We start from the raw sequence: 26,772 nt of genomic DNA, 5'->3' as shown, positions 1-26,772 counted from the left end.
CTTTTTGCATCTCCAGCGTACAGCTTCCGGGTCATGTGGCCAGCATGACTAAGCCACTTCTGGAGAACCAGAGCAGTGCACAGAAACGCCGTTTACCTTCCCGCCGGTGTGGTACCTATTTATCTACTTCCACTTTGACATGCTTTCAAACTGCTAGGTTGGCAGGAGCAGGGACCAAGCAACGGGAGCCTACCCCATCATGGGGATTCGAACCGCCGACCTTCTGATTAGCAAGTTCTAGGCTTGCTGAGAGCCAGTGTGGTGTAGTGGTTAAGAGCGGTAGTCTCGTAATCTGGGGAACCGGGTTTGCGTCTCCGCTCCTCCACATGCAGCTGCTGGGTGACCTTGGGCCAGTCACACTTCTTTGAAGTCTCTCAGCCCCACTCACCTCACAGAGTGTTTGTTGTGGGGGAGGAAGGGAAAGGAGAATGTTAGCCGCTTTGAGACTCCTGAAGGGGAGTGAAAGGCGGGATATCAAATCTAAACAACTCTTCTTCTTCTTCTTCTTCTTCTTCTTCTTCTTCTTCTTCTTCTTCTTCTTCTTCTTCTTCTTCTTGGCTCTGTGGTTTAACCCACAGCACCACCCACGTCCCCATTAACGCATAGTACAAGTGAACAAATTAGCAAATGTCCAGCAGCTACTAAACCTAAATATATGCCACTCATCTGGCTGGGAGCCACTCTGGGTGGCTCACAACAAAATGTTAAAACACACTCAACCTAAATGTGATGGGAAAAACCATGCCTCTTTTTGTCCCTTCCACATCCGGTTCAATATTTCCTACTTTTATTCTCCAGTCTGGTTCAACAGTAAGTCATTTTCTATGCTTGTTCTTCATATAACAAAATGTTGACAATGTGTTTTCACAATGATATGTGGAACAAAAAGGAACTAGGCATTTCAAAGCTTTTTCAGCAAAAACCTCTGCCCAGAATTGGTCCAGTCTACATTCTTTGAAAAATGATTTCAATGAACCCTCACAAGTCACATCAACAGGTACATCTTGCTCTTCCACAGATAGTTGCTAGTTGTACATCACCACATTCAAAAGGATTCCTTACCCATGAGTTTTCAGGATTTGGTGCCGGGAAGTAATCTCTGAAGCTAGTCACTAAATCACGCGGGTACTCAGTGATGTAATGTTTTACTTCTGGTATCAATTCTTTGTCAGTGGCCCCCAGAAATGTCTCCAGTGTTGGGATGTTAGTGAGGCTGCCACCTTCTACTCAGCTTGCCCATGACCACCATTTTTTAAATCACTGCCTCAATCTTATCTTCAACATAAAAAATATTCACATCATTACCTTGAAGGCTTGTGTTGAGAGAGCTCAAGTATGTGACCACATCTGCTAAGTAGGCTACCATACACAACCATGCAAAGTTGTTCAACTGATCGCATGAAATTTTGAATCTGTGAGGGGGAAAACATTGAGTCAGACCACTGATCCATTTGGCTCGGCGTTGTCTCTACAGTGACTGGCAGTAAATAGTTCTCCAGGATTTCAGATAGGGATGCCAGGGCATGTGCAAAACAGATGCTCTACTGCTGAGCTCTACTTATCCCCAGACAGTAGGAAAAACTTGTCTTCATTGCTCCTCTACAACTGAATAAGAAAAAGAAACTGCGTCCCTAGCTTGCAAGTGTTCTATATGCAGAAGGCTTTTTATATGAGAGTATTCAAACATGCTATTCCTTACTTGTAATCTGAGATGGTACATTTTAGCAAAGCTTTGCAGCTAACTGAGGGATCTTGCACCTTCAAGACATAGGTGAAGGCTTGGTCAAGGCTTGGTAAAGTATTGGTGAAGACAGAGTAGAAAACAGCTGGAATTATATAATGTTGGTAATAGTAGTAGCAGTAATTTATAATAATACAGTCCTGTGTCTAAGTTTCATCCCTGGCTTAAAGAGATTAATTAGCTAAATACAGCACTTATTTGGAGTGAGGTTTTTATTCTTGCTGATTACCCAATAGGAACTACCAACTTTTAAATTTATTAGGATTCTGCCATACATCTGTTTCCTCCCACCCCCAAATGTAGCCGCATAGCTTCACACAGAAAACAAGAAAACAAAATCAGGTGGCACTGTGGGTTAAACCACAGAGCCTAGGACTTGCCGATCAGAAGGTCGGCGGTTCGAATCCCCGCGACGGGGTGAGCTCCCGTTGCTTGGTCCCTGCTTCTGCCAACCTAGCAGTTCGAAAGCAGGTCAAAGTGCAAGTAGATAAATAGGTACCGCTCCGGTGGGAAGGTAAACGGCGTTTCCGTGCACTGCTCTGGTTCGCCAGAAGCAGCTAAGCCATGCTGGCCACATGACCCAGAAGCTGTACGCTGGCTCCCTCGGCCAATAAAGCGAGATGAGCGCCGCAACCCCAGAGTCGGTCACAACTGGACCTAATGGTCAGGGGTCCCTTTACCTTTACCTAAATCATCAGAGGGTGGCCATTTGCTTAACGATTTTCCCTGTTGGACTTCCAGGCTGAGACATGAATCACAAACTCAAAAGGCAAGATTCACCAAAAACCCTACTCACAAGCAGTGGGAAAGTACTCTAAACCTGCTAGTCCTTGAAAGCAATTAGAACTTCTTTGCAGTTAAAAAGTAGAGAGCAAGGGGAAGGGAACCCTTACTTTTAAAAAAATATAGGCATGTGAACCCGCCCTGTGGAGCAAGCCATTTACTCCCCCCCCCCCCCAATGCAAGAGCCCTAAGAAACTGCGTCAGAGGTTTTCCCCCTCAATCCCAGCTCACTTGCCATCCAGCAACTCCTTCACAAGTTTTTTCCCTGGCTAGCAGAAGAAGAAGAAGAAGAAGAGTTTGGATTTGATATCCCGCCTTTCACTCCCTTTAAGGAGTCTCAAAGCGGCTAACATTCTCCTTTCCCTTCCTCCCCCACAACAAACACTCTGTGAGGTGAGTGGGGCTGAGAGACTTCAAAGAAGTGTGACTAGCCCAAGGTCACCCAGCAGCTGCATGTGGAGGAGCGGAGACGCGAACCCAGTTCCCCAGATTACGAGACTACCGCTCTTAACCACTACACCACACTGGCTCTCTAGCAAGCAGGCACTGGTCAGGAGCAGAGGCTAGATCATCTCTCAAAAGCTTTCACTGTACACTTAACAAGATAAGTGAGTCCCCTGGCAGGGGATGGTGCTATGGACACCCTGGGTGTGTTCTGCGGACCCCCAGACACCCATTTGGGAACCAATGTCTTAGACAATTGAAGTTTGCCTTTCTTTAAGTTTTCTGATTCAGTTCTCTCATTGCCGCATTCTCCATTATAAATGTGAATATTATATTTCAGACTTATACCAGTGTATTTTAACATTTTGTACTGCTTCCTTGACCACCAAAAATTGAATCATTGTTCCATCTTTAATCAGCTCTCTGTAACTAGATAAATCCCTTCTCCCCATCCAAATATTAAAGCCATAGTCCTGTTCAATTTCACACACAGATTTTTCTTGGACTGACTGCTCCATTTCCATCTGGCAGAAAGCAATGTGCTCCAAATGTATTTTCAAGGGAACATCCTCATTCTAATTTAATCAAGTGCAAGTTAGAGTCTATGCCAGATGTCCCGCGATGAGTTCAGAACTGGACTGGGGATGGAGGATACTGGAAAGAGAAGAAAGTAAACAAACATTTGGCTACATCCCCCTTTGTTTTATTTTAAGTTCTACATAGAATCACAGAACTAAATTTAGAATGCTTTTATTTCCGCTGTGACAGAGTAATGAAGTGTTTAATAACAGGAGTGCAACTGACCGTTTTCTGTAGTTTGATGTCCATAAACTAAATGTTCTAGGACTAGGTGGTGTATTAAGCCACTGGGATATGCTGAATATTTTATCGAAGGTGCTTAGTAGCTGGTACTATGAAACAAGTGTAACTCCCCCCCCATCAGGTACTGTGAACTTCATCCTAGATCCTGTCACCAGACTTAACTGTACTGGGTTCTCCTCTGAGCAAAACAAAAATCCTAATTCCTTTGTCATTTTGTTGTTGTTTTTATCTCACACTGAGTCTCACTTCACTTTCTATCCTGATCAAAGATTGGTTTGGGACTGGATAGCCCCCATGTTAGTGCTCTCTGCAGTACTAGCTATAGGAGCTCAAATGGAAACACTTGAGATGGATTTTGGCTGCTACTTTGCTTTTCTGTTCTGATTGCAATCCTGAATGTGTTTAAATGGATATAAAAAGATAATAAAATTAAACTTTTTAACCATTTTGATTATAAGTAGTAAATAGTGTTCTCCATTCTCCTCATGCATTTATGTTGTAAGTGTTCAGTTGTTTTTTATTTTAATTGATCAGCATTTAATTTTGTTCAGGTTTGTTTTTTAAAAAAATGCTTTTTAAACCAGCTCTCCTCAGTATGGCTGCTCACTACTAAAATGTTTTGTCTGTCAAAGGTTTGGCTGTTTTATATTGCAAAATAGTGAAATCTGAACTCCAAAGGTGAGAAGAGCAGGCATGGTTATGTCCATGAATAAAATGGCTGCATATTCAATTTCTTTCTGTTCCAAAATAAATTAATAAAATGGGGCATTGCTTGCCTTACTTTATTTTGGAGTAGACAAAAACTAAATGAAAAGGTAAGACGTAAGCACTTTTCAGTGAAAAACAATAACAGTGTGAGATCAGTCGTGGATTGGGGCCCTGAGGTTGCTTTTTCTCTGAAAGGTTAAGCACACTTGTTTAAACACATGACTAATAACACATGTAATTTGGCCCTAACACAGCTACTCTTCTAAACTCTTCACTTACATTGCTTGGGGCTAGTCTTTAAAAGAACAAAAATAAACACTAGTGCGATATGAACCAGCAATGTGTGACTTGCCTTTTCCTTTGCAGAAAATGATTGTCAGTCACTTCACTAAGGAAGTTAAATTAGTGGCTACAAATGCCGGCCAACAGAGATCCCTGTATTTGAGTCATATAAGACCCACTCAGTGCTCAGTTCTGCTTAAAGAGGTGAGCAAAATTATGAGATTTTCACAATAGAATTCTTAAAGTACCTTCTCTCTCTCTCTCTCTCTCTCTCTCTCTCTCTCTCTCTCTCTCACACACACACACACACACTGACCCAAGGCTGAAAAACACTTTTTTGTACTTCGAAGATAGATAAAAGGTAAAGGACCCCTGGATGGTTAAGTCCAGTGAAAGGCTGGAGATAACTGGTTTACCACCATGTTGAATTTAATGCAACATGCTCACTTAAGAGAAAGTTGTTCTTGAACACTGTGACACATGTCCAGGTAATTGTTTAATTGCACTAATGTGCTCTATAGGGGGCTGCCCTAGAAGGTTGTTCATAAGTTGCAATTAGTTCAGAATGCAGTGGCAAAAATAGTTTTTTTATGTGAGCCAAAGGAACGATGTGCAAAGACTTCATTTGTTGCCGATTTGTTTCTGGGCTGTGGTGATGCTTACCTTTAAAGACCTTCATGGTCTGGACCAGGGATGCCTTCTCACTCGGAGAACCTTTCACTGGTCCCAGGCTGGAGAACACTGCTGAACCATCTTTTTCAGGACTGGCTCTAAGATTCTGGAACAATGAGCCTGCCCCTTTTAAACAGGTGGCTAAAAATGTTATTTAGGCAGCCTCTCTCCATGTTTTAGCATTTGTTTTTATTTGTGTCAACTCTCGTGGCTTTGATTTGACCCTGATTTACTGTAGTATTTTAGCACTTTCAGAATTACACCCCAAGAGAGCTATAAACCTTCTAAATAAAGACTCCCTGGGCATTAAAGCAACCAACAACAGGAAAGTCACAATTATTATTTTTTTAGGATGGCTATGGGTGATAAGTGACAGGATTTAGTTTCCAATTGTGCCTTTCTACCTTGCTGACATACTGGAAGCAATCTGTATAACGGGAGAGTTGCATTTACGGCAACACTTTAACAATTGTAACGGCTTTCTATTTCAGGCGCAGTTCAATATATTGGTAGTCCTCTTTAAATGCTGTCGCGTGGTGTGATCCTGTTCAGGGTGCCTGCCAGTGGACCACATCCCTTTCCAGGATACTCCATTCCAGTGAGTATGTTGTCCTTATTGATATATCTTTTGGGTGGAGGGTACCCCACCCAGGCTCCTTACACAAGATCATTTATATTTCTACAAATCTTGGTTTCCCAGAGCCTGCTGATTCCTCCTCCTGTGTGTAGATCAATGACAGTTCAACCACACAAAATAGTCAGATGGCCTGGGGATGGGCGTGGGCAGGAGGAAGGTGAAAAAGAAGTAGCAGCACTTTTCCTGTTTGGGATGTAGTCAAGTGGGACAAACATCCTACTCCTTGTCTTCCTTCCCCTGTAGAAAACTATGGGAAAACAGATATGGACTGTCATTGTGCTGGTGATGAGGCCGCATTGGAGGCACGCATGCGCTGTGCTCTCCAGAAGCGAGCAATGATAATCATGAATTTAGATCCAATTTTGCATGGGAAAATAGCAAGACTGGAATGTAGCAAATAACGAATTCTTCCCGAATTCTCCAAACAAGAGTACAGTGGTACCTCGGGTTACATACGCTTCAGGTTACAGACTCGGCTAACCCAGAACAGGATGAGAACAGAAATTGTGCTGCGGCGGCAGCAGGAGGCCCCATTAGCTAAAGTGGTGCTTCAGGTTAAGAACAGTTTCAGGTTAAGTACGGACCTCCAGAACGAATTAAGTACTTAACCCGAGGCACCACTGTATAGGATATTTGCAACTTGGTAATTTCTCTGCGGGAGGCAGTGGAAGACAGGAGTGCCTGGCGTGCTCTGGTCCATGGGGTCACGAAGAATCGGACACAACTAAACGACTAAACAACAACAACAAAATTTCTCCATGATGTTTGGTATCTGATTTTATGGAATAACTGGCCACAATATGGATTTGTACTATGTGCTCAAAGCATCCAGCCCCAGAGAGCAACCTGGCCACTGAATTCTGCACCCACTGAAGTTTCTGAACAGTCTTCAGAGGCAGCCCTACATATGATGTGTTGCAGTAATCTAACCTAGAGGTTACCAGAGCATAGACAACAGAACTTAGGCTACCTGTGTCCAGATAGGGGTGTAAGCTGGGACATGAGCCGAAGCTGATAGAAGGCACTTTGTGTCACACCAAAGCCACCTGAACTTCAAGCAACAGCAGTGGGTCCAGAAGTATCCCCAAGTTGCATACCTGCTCCTTCAGAGGGAGTGTAACTCATGAAGACCGGGCTATTTTTAATTGCTATTCAAATAGGTGCGCATGACATTCATTTATGCCAAAAGAGCAGGAGGAAAGTGCTTTTTCGGTTGGAACTCTTGGGGAATGTAAAGTGAGAAGCACATAAAAATTCAAGCATTTGTTTGAACTAATTTACCCAACGGTATTATTCCGTGAGTTGTGAAACAGATTGGTAACATTTAGAGTCTGTACAATTTGTGCTTCTGATTAGGTTCAGCCTTCTTTGTGAATGTTATACAAGCAATAAATTTAGACAAATCTCATTTATGACATCATGCCAATAGCTAATGTGTGTTGGTGCCATTTTAAACCTGTAATCTCTTTAGATCCAAGTCAACGTGCAACATGATACATATAGTAGAAGCAGATTATTTTTACAATGTTAAAAGCAGATGAGAAAATCTGTGTGCAGGGAATTTTGTCATTTTATTAGCCTCCCTGATCCTTTAAGAGATGTCTCTAGCTGACCCAATATAAATAGATAGATAATAGAAGAGAATAGTAAGAATAATACAGCACATTGGTTCACAAACTCCACACCTACACACACACCACTTGCAAACTGCTGAGAGCCTTGGCAAACCAGGAAATGTTTTTCCCACCTGTTGTTTAGGAACTGTAATGCATTCTCTTAGATTCCTCCTCTTTTTCTTGCTGCTTCCTTCATTCCAACACATTGATTCTCTGCTCATTTCAAGTACCTTGTCTGTCTCTTTCCTCTGCTTGGGACCTTCCTGTTTCGATGCCAGCTGTGACTTTATTCCTCTGGGGAAGGCGGAGCCTCCATCACTTATGCAGACCACACCGCAAGAACCCCTCAGCAGCATAATTATAACCTCAATGACTAATCCTCTCTTGCCAAAAGGTGATTAGTAATGTTTTATTTTTCAGCTTGTGTGGATGCATTGCTGTTTTTTTCCACCAAGACTTAAATTAAACATGGCTTCATATTCTTGAGAACAATACCTAATTAACTTGTATGAGTTAAGAGAACTAACACACATACACCTTTCTTTTTAAGGAAGCATTTAATTCGAGAGTGTTAACTTTAATGTCTTTTTGTTTGACAGCTTGGGCAGGTTGGAATATTCTTTCTTTTAAAAAGAGAAAAGATCCCCCCACAAAAAAGACAGAACCAACAAGTTTAAGATTTATTATAGTTTTTTTTATTAGCAAACTTTCATTGGAAAGTTCTGGGTGTGCTAACAACAGCAGGCACATGGGCTTCACTGTTTGGCATATGACACTCAACAAAATTGCACTTTATTTTTATGGTTCTGTTACAATACCAGGAATTTTCAGGCCACAACTCAAAACCAGCCTTTGTTGATGTACTGTTTTCTATATATTTCCATTTATTCTGGTTAGCCCTCACACCTGAAGCAGTTTGTTGTAAGTTCTGGAGGCGCTCAGTTTCAGTTTGTGGATTTTGCTTTGATTTCGACGTTCTGTTTTTGTTCCCATTTACTTCAGTGACTCTTACAACCCATTTGTCTTCAGTTATCACAAGAGTCCCTTCTGATTATTAGATAGGTTTTTCTCCATTTCACAACAAGAGTGAACCAACACCCTTGAAGATAAACAGAGAAGAACTTGCTTCCTTTGGAGGAGTTCTCAAGTTCTCCTTGGCATTTGGAAGACTTTGGGATTGAAACAGTTGCTGTAAGTGGAGAAAAAATATTTCAGGGGCTATCTTAACCTGCTCTGTAGACAGTTACAGTGCAGAACTTGCTGGGACGGTAGTCACATATTTATCGAAAGAATGATGCAAAGCAGTTGCGCAAACTACAGAACTCTGGCTATGCACATTCCTGGACAAAGGAGAAGAGAGGTAGCATGAAGCTTCATTTGACCCCAAATTTTAACTGCTGACATGAGTGGGGGCTCCATTTCATGCTCACATGCTTATAATCAACTGAGCAACTACACTGCTGGTTTTGACATAAGAGCTGGCAAGTGGTGTCCTGCTCACCAGAAGACAACATGCCTATCCTGAATTCATTTTTGCTGCTTACGTTCAGTTCGCTGTTATACGCTGACTGGGGAAGGACGTGCTCATTTGCAAGCCTGCCATCTAAGAGCTCCGCGCACATGTGCGTTTCTTCATAGGTTCTCTTCTCTAACGCGCTGCAGTTGTTGGCATGGCATGCCAAAGGCTCCAATTCATAATGCTCGTGTTCCATGCCCGTTTTTTGACCTCTAGAGTCCAACTGATACTTACTGGCAGGCTGAGCTTTGTTTTGTTCCCCGTCCCCTTTGTTCCCCGACAACGCCTGGGGAAAGGCGCTGCACTGCAGCCTTTTCGGCAGAGGAATCTGACCAAAAGTACCTTGGGGCCCAAGGCAACGGCACATACACTGGAAGAAGAAGGTCGCAAAGCCCCAACTAACGCACATTATAAGCATCATGAAGGTACCGAGCTGAGTATATGCCAGAACGGTGGAAGGCATCATCATGGCGCCGGCTACAAATGTGGTCAGCGCAGCCATAGCAATTGCTGAACCCATGCGGCTGAGAGAGAAGACTACTTTCCCTTCTCGGTCAGGATCGGGAGCTAAGCGGTAAGCAACGCCATAATGGACCGCGAAGTCTACTGATAAGCCGACAGCAACAGAAATGGTGACAGACTCCAAAACATTTAGCTCCCAGCCAAGAAGGACCAACGATCCAACTGTGACAAAAATGGTTCCTGCTATCGAAACTATTGCATAAAGGCTCAGTATGATATTCCATGTTGTGAGCAGCATTACGCTGAACGCAACAGCCACCGAAAGACCCATGGCAATCAAAGTGCCATCAGAGAGACTGTCCTGGAGATCATAGAACTCCAGGTTGCTCACAAACCAGCCACTGCTTAGACCCTCAGGCGCAGTGCTCAGCTCATCCGCAATCCAGGTATCTACCTCTTTGTAGAACTGATGCATCTTCTCGTAAGCCAAGGTGAAGAGGTAGGTGCTCTGGAACTCCAGTACTACTGCTCTGATGGTATCGTTGATGTCAAAGCGAGGCCCCGGGGTTTTGCTGTCTAAATGGTACCCTGTGCTTCTTTCAAGTTCCATGATGGCCCTCTTGATGCATAACTCAAAAACCTCCTGTTTATAGGGGAAGCTCCAGTGACTGCAGCACGGATAGAGAGCCGGCTCGTCGCAGTCCTGATTTTCCATCCACTGCTTAAACGTCTCAATGAAGCAGCTTGTGAAGTCCTGCTCTTCTGTTTGGTAGAAAAAGGTCTGATTTCTCAGCCTCTGGCAAAACTTCAGAATCCAGAGCTGTGAATCTGGGCTTGCAATATTGAAAGTGCTGTCCAGTTTCAGCTTCCCTTTGCTTTTGGGATTTAGAGGGTCCCCGTTATCCTCAGGAGAGACCCCCCAGATAATAGTGATTGGCATATGAAGCTCCTCTCCGTGATGGACACGTTCAAACATGAACAGCTTTTTGTACTCGGCGTCATAGCGTTCAAAAGGATGGGAAGACCTGAAGACTTGAAACTCGGAGAGCTCCAGGGATGGCAGCTTCATCTTTGGATTCACACAGACGATATATGCTCCCCCAACAGTTAAGGCCAGGAACCAGACCAACCAGATGTAGCGAAACCTGATAACTATGTGTGGCAACACTTTCTCGAAAAATATCCGGGATGCTTCCGAGGCTGCGAAAGCAACCTTGCGGAACATTTGGCACAGCACTGTCCAGCAGCTTTTGTTATTGTACACACTTGCCTGAGGCTTTCTGAAGCAACTAAATATATTGAGTAGATACCGTTCGTGTAGCACGACAACTGCAGGTAACCACGTTACCATTAATACATAGTTCACCAATATGGCGGTGCCAGCATAAACACCAAAACATCTGATTGCTGTAATATTGCTGACATAATTGGCATAGAAGGCAGCGGCGGTGGTAAAACTGGTGACGAACATGGAAAGGGCAGCATGTTGCAGGGTGATGCTCACCGTCTCCGAAGTGGCAGCTTGAGACTTGTCAAATTTCGTGTAGTTCCACACATCGCACAATACGAAAGCATCATCCGCCCCAATACCGACGAGAATAATCAGTGCAGTGAGGTTCATAAAGGGGAAAAATTCAAAATTAAATACTACCCGATAAAGAAAATAAGAAACGATCAAGGAGCTAATTATTGCAAACATAGTCATCAGTGTGATAAACATGGACTTGGTATATATGCACATGACTAAGAGAACAATCACAATGGCTATAGCAGGATACACAGTATCCATTAAAAGGTAATCTTGGAATAAACTATGCTTTATTCCAAACTCAATCCCTGTGATGGTGGTTATTCCATCTGAAGAGTTCCAGTTCTCAAAGTTATCCAGATAGATATTCATCATGCTCTCCCCTTTTTCAGTAGGTGAAAAGAGCATGCTGTACTTTAAAGCTGGTAAGACATAGTCTGTAGTCTTTGGGCTTAGAAAATCTTTGTCTACTAGGTAGTGGAGAATCTGGTAAACAGCATTGTACTTTGTACATTTACGAGGCACATTTGTACACTTGAGTTGGTCCTTCCTTCTGGCTGCCATATCCCAGCAATCTGGTCCCAGGGTCCCATTATAGTAGTATTTGGCACATGTACGGAGCTGCTTCAGAGTGTGAGAAACATCTTTCTCCACAAGCTTTTGACAGGATGATCTGTTGTTTAAAATGGCAATGTAATTGCCTAGCGTCCAGCTGGGGCAGCACGAAGCAGCAGTGGTCCTCTGGCAGAGATCACCAAACTGAGCATGGGATCGTATCTGCGTAAAGAAAGACAGAAAGAATTATAATAAGAAGCAGAAGTGCAAAGCTCAAACACCATTTTAACATTTTCGTTGCCCACAAAAAAATCTTCTTACCATCTCTAAAAATATTAGTTCCAACTGTGGGATTTCTCAAGCATTTGAGTGATTTGGAACCAATTCTTTGTGATCACTAATTGCACACACTTTTGAGCTCTGTCCTCCCCTTATGCACATTTAGCAAGAGCAATTTATACTAAGCAATCAGTGGTTTTGATAGCAAATGAGATGTAATTTTAAAGGTAACATACTTTGGAGACTAAATTTACTGCTCATAGATTCATTTGAACACATACCAAAAAAGTCAATATACTCCATCAGAAATATTTTTTTCTGTATACTGAAGGCAAAGGAAAATACAGGCACCGGGAATTCTCAACTGAGCACACTGTTGTAGCTACATTTATACAAATGTGAGTGCAAATTGGTTAAAACTGGTCACCTGGAAGTCTTGAGTGTATCTTTAACTACAGCCAAGAACAGAAAAATCATCTGATATAAAACAGGCTGACTTGTGTGGACAAAACTATAATTAAATTTTGCTTCTTTCCTCGGTTCTCAGTCAGGACTATGAATCCTTTCTTCACCAGATCAAGAAAAGGCAACAATGCAGGCAGACAGGTAAGTGGCTTGGTTAAGCATTTATGTGGTACTTGAATTTCTCAATCACTTGACACTGCTGCCATTTCACAATGTTTCTAGGGTTATCACACATCTATTAAAGTTGCTGATGACCGCAGGAAAGTCATTTTCCTAGACATATTTAGAAGTTAACTGGCACAAACTGTGGCAAGGCTTCAATACCTTTTCAGACTAGTCTTTTGAACTGGTTCCCATGCTATCTTTTTGCATAGGGAATGTTGGAAGATATCTGTGTCAGGATCCGTCCTACTCTCGAGTAGGACCCTGGCAGAGAAACATGCCCGACTGGCATATTCTCTCCTTCCTGGTCGATCGTTCGGGAGCTTCAAAAGCTTTCTTCTGCCCGAACATCACAGCGACTGATGCCAACAGACATCAGCACAGTTAGGGATCCGCAGTGTTTGCGCAGTCAGCATAACAGAACTCAGTAGCTCAGCATTTGGCTAATCTACATTTATTTACATATAAAGCACTCGGAGCATTCTGACTTTGCTGTCTGATGAGAAAGAGGAAGGAGCTAAGAGAAAGAACAGAGGACAATAGTCCCACTTCACAGAACACAGTAACACAAACACCCTGTCTCCCTCACTTCCCACTCTGTGGAGTCAAAACATACACAGTCATGTGATAGACAACAATCCCATGACTGCAGACAAGGGGAATGAATCTCCAATAATCTGAGAGAGTTTCTTCGACAAGTTTAACAACTGTAACATGATGTGACAAAGAGGGTATGTACAGTGGTACCTCACAAGACGAACGCCTCGCAAGACGGAAAACCCACTAGACGAAAGGGTTTTCCGTTTTGGAGGCGCTTCGCAAGACGAATTTCCCTATGGGCTTGCTTCGCAAGACGACAGCCCATAGGGAAATATCCGGGACAGCGGGGAAGCGCATCGCGTCTTCCCCACTGTCCTCGGACCTCCTCCGAAGCCGGGCGGTGGGGCGGGAACGCCTCCTCCCGCCGCCGCCGGGCTTCGGAACGATGCTCCGAAGCCGGGCGGCGGGGCGGCAACACCTGCCCCCGTCGCCCGGCTTCGGAACGCTGCTCCGAAGCCGGGCGGCGGGGCGGGAACACCTTCTGAAGGCGGGTGGGGGGCGGAAGTCTTTGTCCCCCCTGCCTGCTTCCCAGGGCCGGCCACCAGCATTTTAAGATCGCCCGGACAGCGGAGAAGTCCTCCGCTGTCCCAGGGTTTTTTAAAATGCTGGGGGTGGGAAGAAAAGCCCTTGCCCCCCCCAGCCTTCAGAAGAGGTCCGGGGACAGACTGTCCCTGGACCTGGTCTGAAGGCGGTTTCCCTAGGAACGCATTAATTGATTTTCAATGCATTCCTATGGGAAACCGTGCATCGCAAGACGAAAAACTCGCAAGACGAAGAGACTTGTGGAACGAATTAATTTCGTCTTGCGAGGCACCACTGTACATACTATATCCCACAAGAGCAACAAACCTGTAACAACCCCCCCCCCCCCAAACCTCCAGTGTTACCTTTTCCTAACTGGTCAATGCATTCAGAGAATATACTGCTATGTAGGCTTATTCCATCACTCCCAGAAATCAGAATATATATATTTATGGAAATACAGGAGGGATAGGCTCCTTAATTTGTGTTGGCACACCTACTGAGGTGTGGGGATCTTTGTGGCACTGCTATTCAGAGGGCCAGGATACTCATTAGTTAGGCCTGCAAAGCTTCAGAATTAAGTTGTGCCTAATGTACATCTGGACTCACTAGTCAAATTTCCTACTTGGAATGCATAACAAAGGACCAATCCTGGATACACTTATGTACTTTCCCAATATTATCAGAGGATTAGTCTTACTAAGTCACTTACACATGTGCTTAAGCTTTTTGAAAGCCAGGCACATTTCAGACATCCAAACATTCTGGTTTTGAGTCATATTGAAATTGCTTTGGCTGATTATGTGCAATCCTTTTATAGCAGAGGCAAAAAAGAGCAGGATTTAGGAATTCTCCCGATCGTTATAAAAGATTTAATATGGCCTTAATTTTGTCAAACAATTTCAGAACAATAATGACCTAGCATTCCATAAAAACAGGATAATTCACATTTGATTGTTTCCAGATAAAAACACTCACACATGCAAGCTCAGGAAAAAACGAACAACCTAATAAATAAAAGGAAGCACTGGAATGCCATCTCTTTATTTTTCATGGCCCATGTCCAGTTGTATCAGGGAGGATACAACATGAAAGCCCTTCAGGTCAGCCAGACAAGCTGGGAGGAAAAAACTATCACCCACTTTACTTATTCAAGTTCAATCTGAAACTGTGAGTTTGCTTGCTATTTCTCAACACATTGCAGACCTTACATATTTGCTGTTAAAGCAAGCCTCACAAAAGATAAAGATAAATTGGCTGTTAGAACTTGGAAAGAGAGACTTAGCCTGGAACTTATCAAAATACCTCATGAAAACATTGTTTTAGAAATACTGCAAACACATGCAAGGGTTAGGGTCTGTTTTGTTGCTACATCAAAAGGTGTTGCCAAGGCCACTTTGTGCATGCAAGATTAGATGTATCATTGTGATGTTTTCCACTTGTTCTGCAACATCTAAAGAAAATATTGTGCTTAAATTATCCCTCGGTGGTTTTCAGATTTCTTACACTTTCAATGTGACCATGTGCTCTAGAACCCACACATTTCTTAGTAATACTGTATTGTACAGCATGAGGATCTTGCCGTATTTTTCTGTGTATAAGACAAGGTTTCCCCCCTAAAAAATAATGTCCAAAATTTCAGGGAGTCTTATACATGTATAGAGCTCCCCCCACTTTCTTAAACTGAAGTCCCCCAAATAAGGGGCGTATTATACACATAAAAATACGGTACCTCTGCTCCTCCAGATGTTGCTGGACTGCAATGTCCATCATCTTTCATTACTTACGGTGGCTAGGGCTGGTCGGAGTTGAAGCCCAACAACATCAGAAGGATAGCAGTTTAGCCATCTCTGTTTTAAGGGAAGACTGGTAATGGCAGGCGACCTGTCTTTTAGGGGGCTATATCTATGTTTTGGGATGCGGGTGGTGCTGTGGGTTAAACCACAGAGCCTAGGACTTGCCGATCATAAGGACAGTGGTTCGAATCCCCGCGACGGGGTGAGCTCCCGTTGTTCAGTCCCTGCTCCTGCCAACCTATCAGCTCGAAAGCACGTCAAAGTGCAAGTAGATAAATAGGTACCGCTCCAGCGGGAAGGTAAACGGCGTTTCCGTGTGCTGCTCTGGTTCGCCAGAAGCGGCTTAGTCATGCTGGGCACATGACCCAGAAACTGTATGCCGGCTCCCTCGACCAATAAAGCGAGATGAGCGCCGCAACCCCAGAGTCGGCCACAGCTGGACCTAACGGTCAGGGGTCCCTTTACCTTTTATCTATGTTTCACACTGGAGAATGAGGACACGTTTCCAAGAAACCCCAGAGTTCCTCAGAAAAGAGTTTGAAAGCAGCTTGAAAGCAGGCTTTCACATAAATTTCAGGGTGATTAACAGTCATACAATAGAAAGATGTTGGCAGTGGCAGTAAAAGCCCTGCTGTGGACAGGGGCTTCTGATATTTTAGAGACTTCACAGAGGGGTTCTTTTGAGAACAAGTGACCTCCTGGGTATATAAGAGGTAAGACCTCAAACCACCTGGTCCCCAAACTGTTTCAAGCCATGTATGTTAGTACCAAAACCCTGAACTTGACCTAGCAGCAATTAGCAAGCATTGTAGATCCTGTGTGCTGGCTGCAGTTCACTCCCCACAGGCAGCATAGCTGCCATATTCTGCACCAGCTACAGCAGGGGTAGGCAACCTAAGGCCTGGATGTGGCCCAATCACCTTCTAAATCCGGCCCGTGGACAGTCCAGGAATCAGCGTGTTTTTACATGAGTAGCATGTGTCCTTTTATTTAAAATGCATCTCTGGGTTATTTGTAGAGCATAGGAATTCGTTCATTTCCCCCCCAAAATATAGTCTGGCCCACCACATGGTCTGAGGGATGGTGGATCGGCCCACGGCTAAAAAAGGTTGCTGACCCCTGAGCTACAGCTTCCAGAACAATGTCAAGGGTTGCCCCCTCAGAGAGAACACTGCAGCAATTCAAACTTGAGGCTACCACTGCATGGTCAAGCTGTCCTGATTGAGAAACTGCTGTAGAAGGCTGTAGAAGGCACTCCAAGACCATCAGTAACAGAGCTTCATCTAGGGCAGGCATGTCAAAACTCCATTTTAGGGGGCTTAATTCGGCCCACTGGGACTCCATGGCTGTATATGTCTGGGGGTAAAATCCTCAACAACTTCAATCCTAAAGAAAAAGCTCAACAACTTTGGTCGGCCCTCATGCATGGTCACTTCGTCAAATCTGGCCCCCTTTGAAAAAGTTTGGGCACCCCCAGATCTAGGGAAACCCCCAAACCACACACCTGCTTCTTCAAGGATAGTGCAACATCATACAGGGCAGGCAACTGTCTGTCTTCCCTAACCTGGGAACTGCGTACTCACAGAGCTTCCTGCTTGCCAGGATTCACACGCAGGTTATTAGCCCTCATCCAGCCCACCAATGCATCCAGACATTGATTCAGCACCTGCTTAGCCAGTCTTAATTCTCTGTTATAGTGGAACAGAGTTGGGTATCAGCAATGAATGGATGACACCTCACTCCAAATCTCCTAATGACCAATCCCAATAACTTCATATTCAATAGCATTGGAAGCTAATACATTGCCCTGCAGCACTACATAACTCAAAAGCCAGGAAACTGAGAAACACTCATCCAATACTATCTTCTGGAACCTTTCCTGGAGATAAGACTAGAACCATGGCAGAATAGTGCCCCCAGTGCCAATTTCCCAAGGTTGGTCCAAGAGGATACCTTGGCTGATAATATCAAAAGCCAGTGAGAGATCAACCAGAAGAAGCAGGGTCACACTCCCCCTCTCCCTCTCCAGGCCAATTTAGTCCCAAACCCTGTTCTAAACCCAAACTGAACTAGTTCTAGACAAATCTATACATCTACTTGCAGCAGGATTTTCCTACACTGGAATCTCACTTGCGAGTCTGTTCTTGGGAAGCACCCTAGAGAAGATTTCTAGGTCAGTTAAAATCTAAAAGCATATGATCGATTTTTAAAAGGGCTTAAACGTTAGCAAAATACAAACTGGGGGCTGAATCCTGTAGCCATTCTGCATATGGCATTAACATTAAGATTATGTGGGTGCAATGTGTGAAGAATTATAGGATCTTTTCCCAAGCATAAGTAAACCAGATGGCTAAAGCTGATACAGCATGCCCAAGACAAATTGTGTATGACTGGTACACAGCTGGCAATACAATTTATAATATCCCGCCCCCTCTTATGGAAATGCTGGGAATTTAATCAAAGTTTCCATTAAAACACATAATGGCACAGAAAGGAAATATGGCAAACCTTAAAGTTAAACTTTCAAAACACCAAACCAGTTGGATTTGCTTCCACATGAATTAATGGCATTGACTTGAGTACAGAAGGAGCCAGGTCTTTAAAGGAACATGAACTGGAAAGAGATACGGATAGCAGGCAACGAGAGAGACATTAATAAAGATGAAAGACTACAGAAGACATCAATGCCTCATTACTGGGCAAGACAGCCTCATTTCAAAGATCCAGAGGTTTGCAATAGGGTAGAGCTGTTTTCTAAATACAACACACACTTAAAAACACCACCTATTTCCATATGGCTTGAACAGCCAATGAATCTTTTAAAAAATGATTCCGTTAGAATAACTAAATGAACTTCCCATTCCCCTAGCTCATTCAGTATTGAAAGCTTTTCTAACAAGAAGCCATCATTGTAATATCTGGGTAATACAGTGGTACCTCGGGTTACAGATGCTTCAGGTTACAGACTTCGCTAACCCAGAAATAGTACCTCGGGTTAAGAGCTTTGCTTCAGGATGAGAACAGAAACTGCACGACAGCAGCGGGAGGCCCCATTAGCTAAAGTGGTACCTCAGGTTAAGAACAGTTTCAGGTTAAGAATGGACCTCCAGAACAAATTAAGTTCTTAACCCGAGGTACCACTGTATTGCTCCTTCTCCAAATACTCATGATAGAGTCTACAAAGATAACAAATAAACTGAGAAGCTATCATCTGGTTTAAAAGTAGTACATGATTTCAACTCAACCCCAGTTGGGATTATGCTAAACATCGTCCTCGTCATCATAATAATAAAAATTATTCAAGTGCCTCTAAAGTAAACATCCATGCAAGTGTGCTGCAAAGTTGTCAAGCTGCTTGAATAAAATTATGTTATAAAATAAATGGCTTGTTTGCTTTATTATAATCACATAGAACTGGAAAAAATTTAAAAGCACTATTACAAGCTCTTCATCTTGAATTCAGTTTTCTTTTGTAATTTTGTGGTGCTTCAAAAGCAGATTATTAGTATTAAGCAGTAATTGAAACGTTTTCCTTTATATCTAGCGTGCAGGTTGGGTTGTGAAAGCCTTGCAACAATGAATGATTACGTGAACCAGTCCCTAAAGAAGTTATTACCCATTCATTCATGCACACATATCCCACAACTGAGTGATCGTACTTCCACTTGCATGGATTCTTGCATTGTTGGGCATAACAATCCGATAACTCACAAAAATCTAGTTTTCCATTTCCAGCTCACTAAGCAGCACTGCGAGTGGCAAACTACACGTGACACCAATCATGTGGTTTGTCTGTGGCTTTTCTTTCAGAAATAGCCAGCACAGGACACCAGGCCCAGATTGGGACCATGGTAAGAGGAGCCGGGGGACAACAGCCCTTTTCTCTCCTGCTACAGTCCCAATCTGGACTGGACCCCAGCACATGCAGTTTGCATGGTGACCCAATCCGGATCAGGACCATGAACCAACCATATTTTGAGGCTCCAGCACCTGTCAAAGTATACCAACTACCGTAGATTCAGAGAGTGACAAGCTCACATATCATAGATACACAATATGAACATACTCTCTTCACTTTACCAAAGCCCTTGCATCAGTTAAGGTCCATTAGTTAAAACCAGACTTCATTTTCAACTATATGCAATGTTAACTTCTAACACATGCAGGAGGAACTCACAGAGTCCCTGAGGCTGCCTGTTACTTTTTACATTTTGGTTCCTTGGGGGAATAAAAAAAGGCCCTAACTATTTTGATGATGGAAAACATTCTCTCCTGATCAGAGCAGTCAAGACCAAAGTGTCTTCTTTCATCCCCCTGTGCTCTGAAGAGGAAGCAAACTTTGCTTTCTCAGAACACCACGATCTGGACTGAATTATTCTGGGGGGCTGCGGGGGGGGGGATTTACACAAGTTACTGTATATATGTCTGCGTTCCCTATTGCCAACCTATTCCCTTTTGGACTTACAAACCTAAGCAACTCACAGAATCACACACAACAAAACTACTTTAAGGAATATTGTAAACGGGCAAAAAATGCTTCCTCGCCAAGATGACAAAACAATCAATGAGAAAGACAAAGTCTTATTCTGAAAATTGCATACTAAATCCTTCTCCTCTCCTCAGACAAAGTATTCAGAATAGGAATGGGTAGGAAAAAATGAAACAGACAGCACTGTTAACCTTGAGAAGGGGTCATAAAGAAATGTTGGGCAGCATTATCATCACCACTGTAAAAGGCAAAGTTTCTTTTGTCCTAATGGTTGCCTGCCAATAAGTACCCTGTGACAAGCAAGACTTTAGTAATTTTCAAAGACAAGAACACAAAGTTTCACATTTAGTCATATCAAAATTTGATATCTGTACTTACTCTCATATTATCCACATTGCACATTGATTTTATTGCAGGTAAATTCCACAAGTTATTTCCATCTGCTGATGTAAATACCACTCGGGAATAGCGATCACCTGAAATAAGATTGACATATCAAGAAGGTTTCTGATGTTATAGACCTTGAGAGAGTTAAAGTATGTTCTCAGTTCAGTAGCACCCTGGGACACTCTGTCTCAGTCTAACCTAGCTCAAAAGGTTGCTGTGGGAATAGGATGAGTGTGGAGAAGCATTTACGCAGTCTTGAAATTCATGGAGGAAAGGCGGAATTATAACGTAATGAATAAAATATATAGCCTAGCTAAATTGGTGTGCCTAAAACATCTTCTGTACTATATTAACATATAGAAACTAATTGCCAAGAAAAGCAGCACATAGAAACTGGGGGATGTTTTATAAAGTTAGCATTCATTTTCAGAAATGTTGAGTTTGTAATAATCAGTTGCTAGAGTGTCTTATTTTAGTGCATACACTTTCAGTATCAATATACTTTGAAAAATAGCGCCAAAGTGACCAAGGTGTTATTGGCGTGAAAGGAGGAGGAGGATTTACACCTCTCCCATTTGTTCTAGCACCAAGGAGAAGCACGCATTCAGCTATCCATTTACTTCCAGTGGTGAGAAAGGAGGACATGCAAAATGCCCTTTCTTCCCACACCACAAACTTCACAAAGCTGCAGCTAGTAAGTAAAAAATTGATTTCCTGGAAATATCGTGCAGGATTCATCTAGTGAACCCTGATAGCAGAAGCCATGTGCAGGACTTCTGTTTATGTGACGTCTCCTTCCCTGTGTGCCCCCCACAATGTGTTTTGGGGGGGGTGTATCTAGAGACTCCCCAGACAGTGACCGCAGAGGGGAGAGAGGATTGTTCTGTCTGATATGCTTGTGTAGACCCACTGTTTCTAGTACCAGGACACTGAATTCCACCCATGCACATTTTCGTATCATTAGTGGGGGACAACGACGACGACAAGTGCATGGTGATAATCTCTAAATGTGGTAAGAACTTGTAGCTTGGTAATCATCCCTTGCTTTTCACAAACTGAAAAGAACATTTCCTGGGAATTTGAAAAGGTCAATAGATAGCATCAACTGTAAGTAAAATATTAGTTCATCTTCCTCACATGCTTTAGATCAGGCATAGGCAAACTCAGCCCTCCAGATGTTTTGGGACTACAACTCCCATCATCCCTAGCTAACAGGACCAGTTGTAGTCCCATAACATCTGGAGGGTTTGCCTATGCCTGCTTTAGATTCATTTCCTAACATTTTTGCACACTTCACACTCACTTGGAATGTCGCAGAAAAAGCTGTCCTTGTGGAAATTCCAGTCTGCTTCCCTCTTCTCTCTTTCATAGTGATCATCTGAATATCGGTTATCTCGATGGCTAGGAGAGAACAATTTTTCATCCTTTGAAAATATAGCATTCGAACAGCTTACACTTTTAACAGTTATCTTTGTTTCAATAGTAACTGCACAAAAGGCGGCAGGGGAGGGGGGAGGGCCATGAAGATACATGTACTCCAGTTTTGTTGGGTATTAAAGACATACCTCTTTACTCAGATGTATGGAACTTCTTGAGGGTGTCACTGGTTAGGGTCAGGAAAATCTGGCTGGCAGAACAGTTTTTGGCAGGGATGGGGAACTTATGTCTCCCACAACCTGCAGGATAACTCTGACAGGTGGGTGGAGCAACCCACCCATGAATCACTTAAAAATAAATTAATTAAAAGATAGCTGAATGCGGGAGGGAGGGGGATGAATGCCTATCCACAACCAAACAAAGAACAAGCTGCTCCTACCATGATTTCCAAGAACAGTTCTATCCTTAAAAGAACACTAACATAAAACAGGGTCAACAACATCATTACTCTGTGTTCTCTGCTTTTTATACTAATATGGGCATACTGCCCCATTACACATTTTCGGCTGTGGCTGCTGGGTAAAGTAAGAATTCCCTAAGAAAATAAATCAAGTTTCACATGACTTCTAGGGTTTAAGAATTCAAATATTCAAAATAGTTTTTTATATCACTGTAAATGTTTGTTAGCATGCCACCTTGTTATTAACACTGACCAGGGCTTATGATTAAGAGAGCCAGATGTTAAAAGTGTGCAGTGCTATTTTTGTTGTATGGGGGGGGGAGAGGTTTAAAATAAGCTCCCACATTTCGTTTCATACGATATGTAAGTGGAAAACAACAGCAGAAGAGAACATGGTTGAAAAGCTCTTACCTCTTAGCCTGCTCATCTGCATATTTGAAAGGATAGTTTGCTAAGGTTGCTTTGTAACCTGTGTTTTTCACCATATTATTCCAGGTAACCAGCCGCTGTCCTATTGCAGTTCCTCTTGGCTCAAAACCCTATGACAAAACATTAGAGAGCTTTTTTAGCGCATGCCATCCTTCTATTTGAAAAGGATGTTAGCAAGTCCAATGGATGAGAAGCCTTCATTAGAAAGCCCTCTCTCTGCAGTCCTATGCAACAAATTCCTATATAACAAATTCACTACCACCAAGTCTTCCTCTTCCATAGGCCAAGGTAGACACAGATTGAGCATTCTGGGGACCAGTGGATAGAAATGTTTAATTATCCTCCCCTCTTCCCTCTCCATCCCCACCATGGGCCTTGCAAAGTTCACCTTTGGGAAGCTGCTATTTGCATTGAAAGGGAAGCTCCCATAGGTGACAATGGAGGTTTCACTTGAAACTTCAGAGGGATTATTTTGGTTGGGTTTGTGGCAGAGAGCACGAGAGCACAAATATGAGAGTGAAACTTCTCCAGTCCAAGGTCCCCAGGCTGCTCGTTAACACCATTCATGCAATTAATGGTGTGCCTAGCGTGGTTCTTAGTTGTTTGAGAGTTTTCCTACAATGTATTCAATCCCTATGGTAGTCCAAGAGGGAAAATATAGCTGCTCAAGTATTAAGCCTACAAATTGTGATGTCTAGACCCTGGCTGAAATATAGCTTTAGGTGTGCCTGCAATAAAATGAAACTGTCTAAAGCTTGCCAACGGTTGTTTCTTTAAAAATAAGATAAAATTAGAGGGCTTGGACTCATATCCTTGCCATATCCTTGCCTTGTTTAACCATTTATGGATTCTTATGTCTATGCCAACAGTGGCACATTTAATGTCTAATGAGGAGCACGCTACAGCCGACTTCTCCTAAATAGTTCAAACAGATGGTTCTGCGACAACTTTTAATAGTGTAGTTATTCTCTCCCCCTGCCCCCAGCCCAGAAGACTCTCCGTACCTTTGATGGCTTGTTTTTTATTGTTAGCAAAGCCGATTCCTAACCAAATATTCCTCTTTCATCTTCATGCTGCCATTGTTTGCATGCTCTGTTGTCTCTTGTCTCGAGAGACCACACAATTCCCATATTGCTTACACTGGGCTTTGAAATGTATGAAGCTGTTCTCCAATAACCTAAGCATGTGTAGACGTGCTCCACATGAAAAACAACACCCCTGAGACCGTGCAAAGCCACCTCCATAATAGTTGCTACATGCAGCGATCCATCAGTACGAAGTGCCCCACTACTGGCTGCCATCATCTGGTTTGTCTCCATGTGACTGTAAAAACACTCTATCAGAGTTTCATTGCAGTACAGAGAGAAACTGACAGCGTTCAATACATGTGCAAAAATCTGCACCCAGTAGTTTGCTGCATGAGCAGCTAAGTTATGCAGTCATGGGGATTGTGTTAAGCAGGCTGTGATTTCCACAACCCCTTGTTCATTGTTGTATTGCCACTGTTATCCTCTTTACTGTCTCTGATTACCAAAATGCCTGACCACTGAGGCTAAATGCCAGGCAAGAATGGAAGACTGCAACAATTTCATTGTGGTGTAGTAGTAGTAGTAGTAGTAGTAGTAGAAGAAGAAGAAGAAGAAGAGTTTGGATTTGATATCATTACCTGAAGGAGTCTCAAAGCGGCTAACATTCTCCTTTCCCTTCCTCCTCCACAACAAACACTCTGTGAGGTGAGTGAGGCTGAGAGACTTCAGAGAAGTGTGACTGGCCCAAGGTCACCCAGCAGCTGCATGTGGAGGAGCGGAGACACGAACCCGGTTCACCAGATTACGAGTCCACCGTTCTTAACCACTTTGACCTGAGAGACCAGGGATCAAATCCCCACCCAGCCGTGAAGCTCACTGGGTGATCTTGGGCCAGGTTAGCCTGACCTAACTCATAGGGTTGTTGTGAAGAGAAAATGTGGGGAAGAGACATGTGTACCTTCTTGGAGGAAAAGTGGGATATAAATGTAACATAAAACCCCACTGGGTGATGACCCCAAGGGTCATCTAGTTCACCCCACTGCAATGCAGGAATCTCAACTAAAGATGTTATCGGCCCAGAGTTGTAAAGATGACAAAGTCCCTACCAGAGAAGAATGGCAAGCCAAGTTGATGGACTATGCCCAGATGGCAAAGTTGACTGGAAAACTTAGAAACCAAGAGGATTAAAACTTTATAAAAGAATGGGAAAAATTTACAAGTTATTTAGGAGGCCATTGCACGCTGATGGAAAGAAGAGCAGGATTTTGACACACTTGTAGTGTAAAAAACATTGTGGTTTGATATAAAAACTGGAGTGCAGATTAATATGCACAGTTGTAGATGTTCAAAATAAGACTTCATAGACGGGATTAGGGGAAGTCGCAAGATTCAGAGAATCTCCACATACAGTATTACTCTACTGATGTGAGTTTATTTGCATTTTTTATTTGTAAAATTAATAAAATGTCTTTAAAAACCCCCCAAAACTAAAGATACTCAGAAGTTCTTCACAAAGCCCCCCCCCCTTTAAACTGCATCCTCCCAAAATTGCCTCAGGAGGGGTCAGCAAGCAGGAGCGGAAGAGGATTGTTCCATTGGATGATCTGTTATGCTTACACAGACAGAATGTTTCTAATAGTGTAATGTTGAACTCCACCCATTGACTTCAATGCGTCTACTCCAAATATGATTACACAATACTTTTGGTAAACTCATTTTAAAATTTAACAGGATAGAAATTCCATGTACCATTTCATAACACTGATGGTGTTATACTCTATAATCTAGTCATTACCATTTAATAAACCCATAATCTTCCTTTTACTGGAGTTGCCTTCTATTCAGCCCATTCAAAACTCAAATTATTTTCAGAGGTGCTGCTGGAAGAGATCTTTTCAATTTGTGTGTTATGGATTAAAAGGTTCAGCAGCTGCGCAGACATATTTGAAGACATCTGGGCTCAACTACCAAACTTCATAAATATTCAGATTTGGCGTTTTGATTTGCGCACATCTGTATTTGAAAGCAATATAATACATTTGCTGAGAATTCTTACAGCTCTCTGCTTACCATTACTGCTGGAAATAACACAACGATTTGACAGCACAAGATGATAATGTTTACTTACCAATAATGGATCAGAGAAGTCTGGAAGATCTGGGACTAGTATTCCAACCAATGCACACACCACAATTAACACAGTACACATGCCTAAAACCACCACCGGCCAGTCAGCTATCAGAGCTGCATAGCTAGAAGAAAATGGAAAATAACTATTTAAAAGGGGAAGGTGTGTGTGTGTAGAACCAAGGAGAAGATAAATTTTACTTTACATCTGTTTTTACTTCATGAAGGTAATTAAAAAAAGAAAAACAATTACCACAATGTTTGTGGCAATTTATTAGTGGCACTTCCAAAATAAATCAAGCTGATAACCAATGTTGCACGAATGCAACAGGACTACTGCTTCCTCTCATTCTACCTGCAGTCTCCCCTGTGTCCCCTAAATCTGCTCCAGGGTATTGTGAGATTTTTAAAACTTCTTCCTCAAGTTCATGTTTTTGGTCTGGTCAGAATATTTCCAAATTCAATACCAAAAGTAAACCCCATACAATGTTAGAACATGAGAAGGGCTAGGCTCCAGCTCCTCTGTAAAGGGTTTCAGGGATTTAATGTAATTATATTGCAAAACATGGAAATGTAATTTTGGGCCCAGTTAACTCAAACACGGTGGCTCGGACATAAAAGGAAACAGTACTGTATTACTCTGTGCTTGAAGAGTTATATCCAGTTTTAAGGCTAGCACCAACAAACTGAAAAAGATTTATCTGGTATGCAAGACACAACTAAAAGGTAAAAGACTGGCCATATTTACTTAAAGGAAAGAAGACCGAAGAGGGCCAAATAAGTAGACCATTGCCATGACAAAGAGGTCACATGCTTACCAGATGTACAAAAAAAGGATGAAAAACATGGATTCAAATTGCAGCAAAGCAAATTTAAGGTGGATAT

General features: G+C 42.8%; 1 protein-coding gene across 2 annotated transcripts in view; it reads right to left on the bottom strand.

Moving 5' to 3' along the window:
* Positions 1–8,797: 8,797 nt before the first annotated feature.
* DISP1 (dispatched RND transporter family member 1) overlaps positions 8,798–26,772 on the bottom strand; it is a 91,514-nt gene continuing 73,539 nt past the window's right edge. For both annotated transcript variants that reach the window (XM_082217298.1, XM_082217299.1), the window contains 5 exons: positions 25,889–26,012; positions 22,715–22,842; positions 21,770–21,867; positions 20,458–20,555; positions 8,798–11,988 (listed from right to left, as the gene is read on the bottom strand). In XM_082217298.1, the coding sequence (XP_082073424.1) occupies positions 9,079–11,988; positions 20,458–20,555; positions 21,770–21,867; positions 22,715–22,842; positions 25,889–26,012 (3,358 nt within the window). In that variant the 3' untranslated portion in view covers positions 8,798–9,078. The remainder of the gene's footprint in view (positions 11,989–20,457; positions 20,556–21,769; positions 21,868–22,714; positions 22,843–25,888; positions 26,013–26,772) is intronic.

The sequence above is a fragment of the Podarcis vaucheri genome (genome assembly GCF_965113315.1).
Source record: "Podarcis vaucheri genome assembly, chromosome: 3".
NCBI lineage: Eukaryota > Metazoa > Chordata > Lepidosauria > Squamata > Lacertidae > Podarcis > Podarcis vaucheri.
The sequence above is the reverse complement of the archived record's forward strand: the minus strand, read 5'-3'. Positions and strand labels throughout refer to the sequence as shown.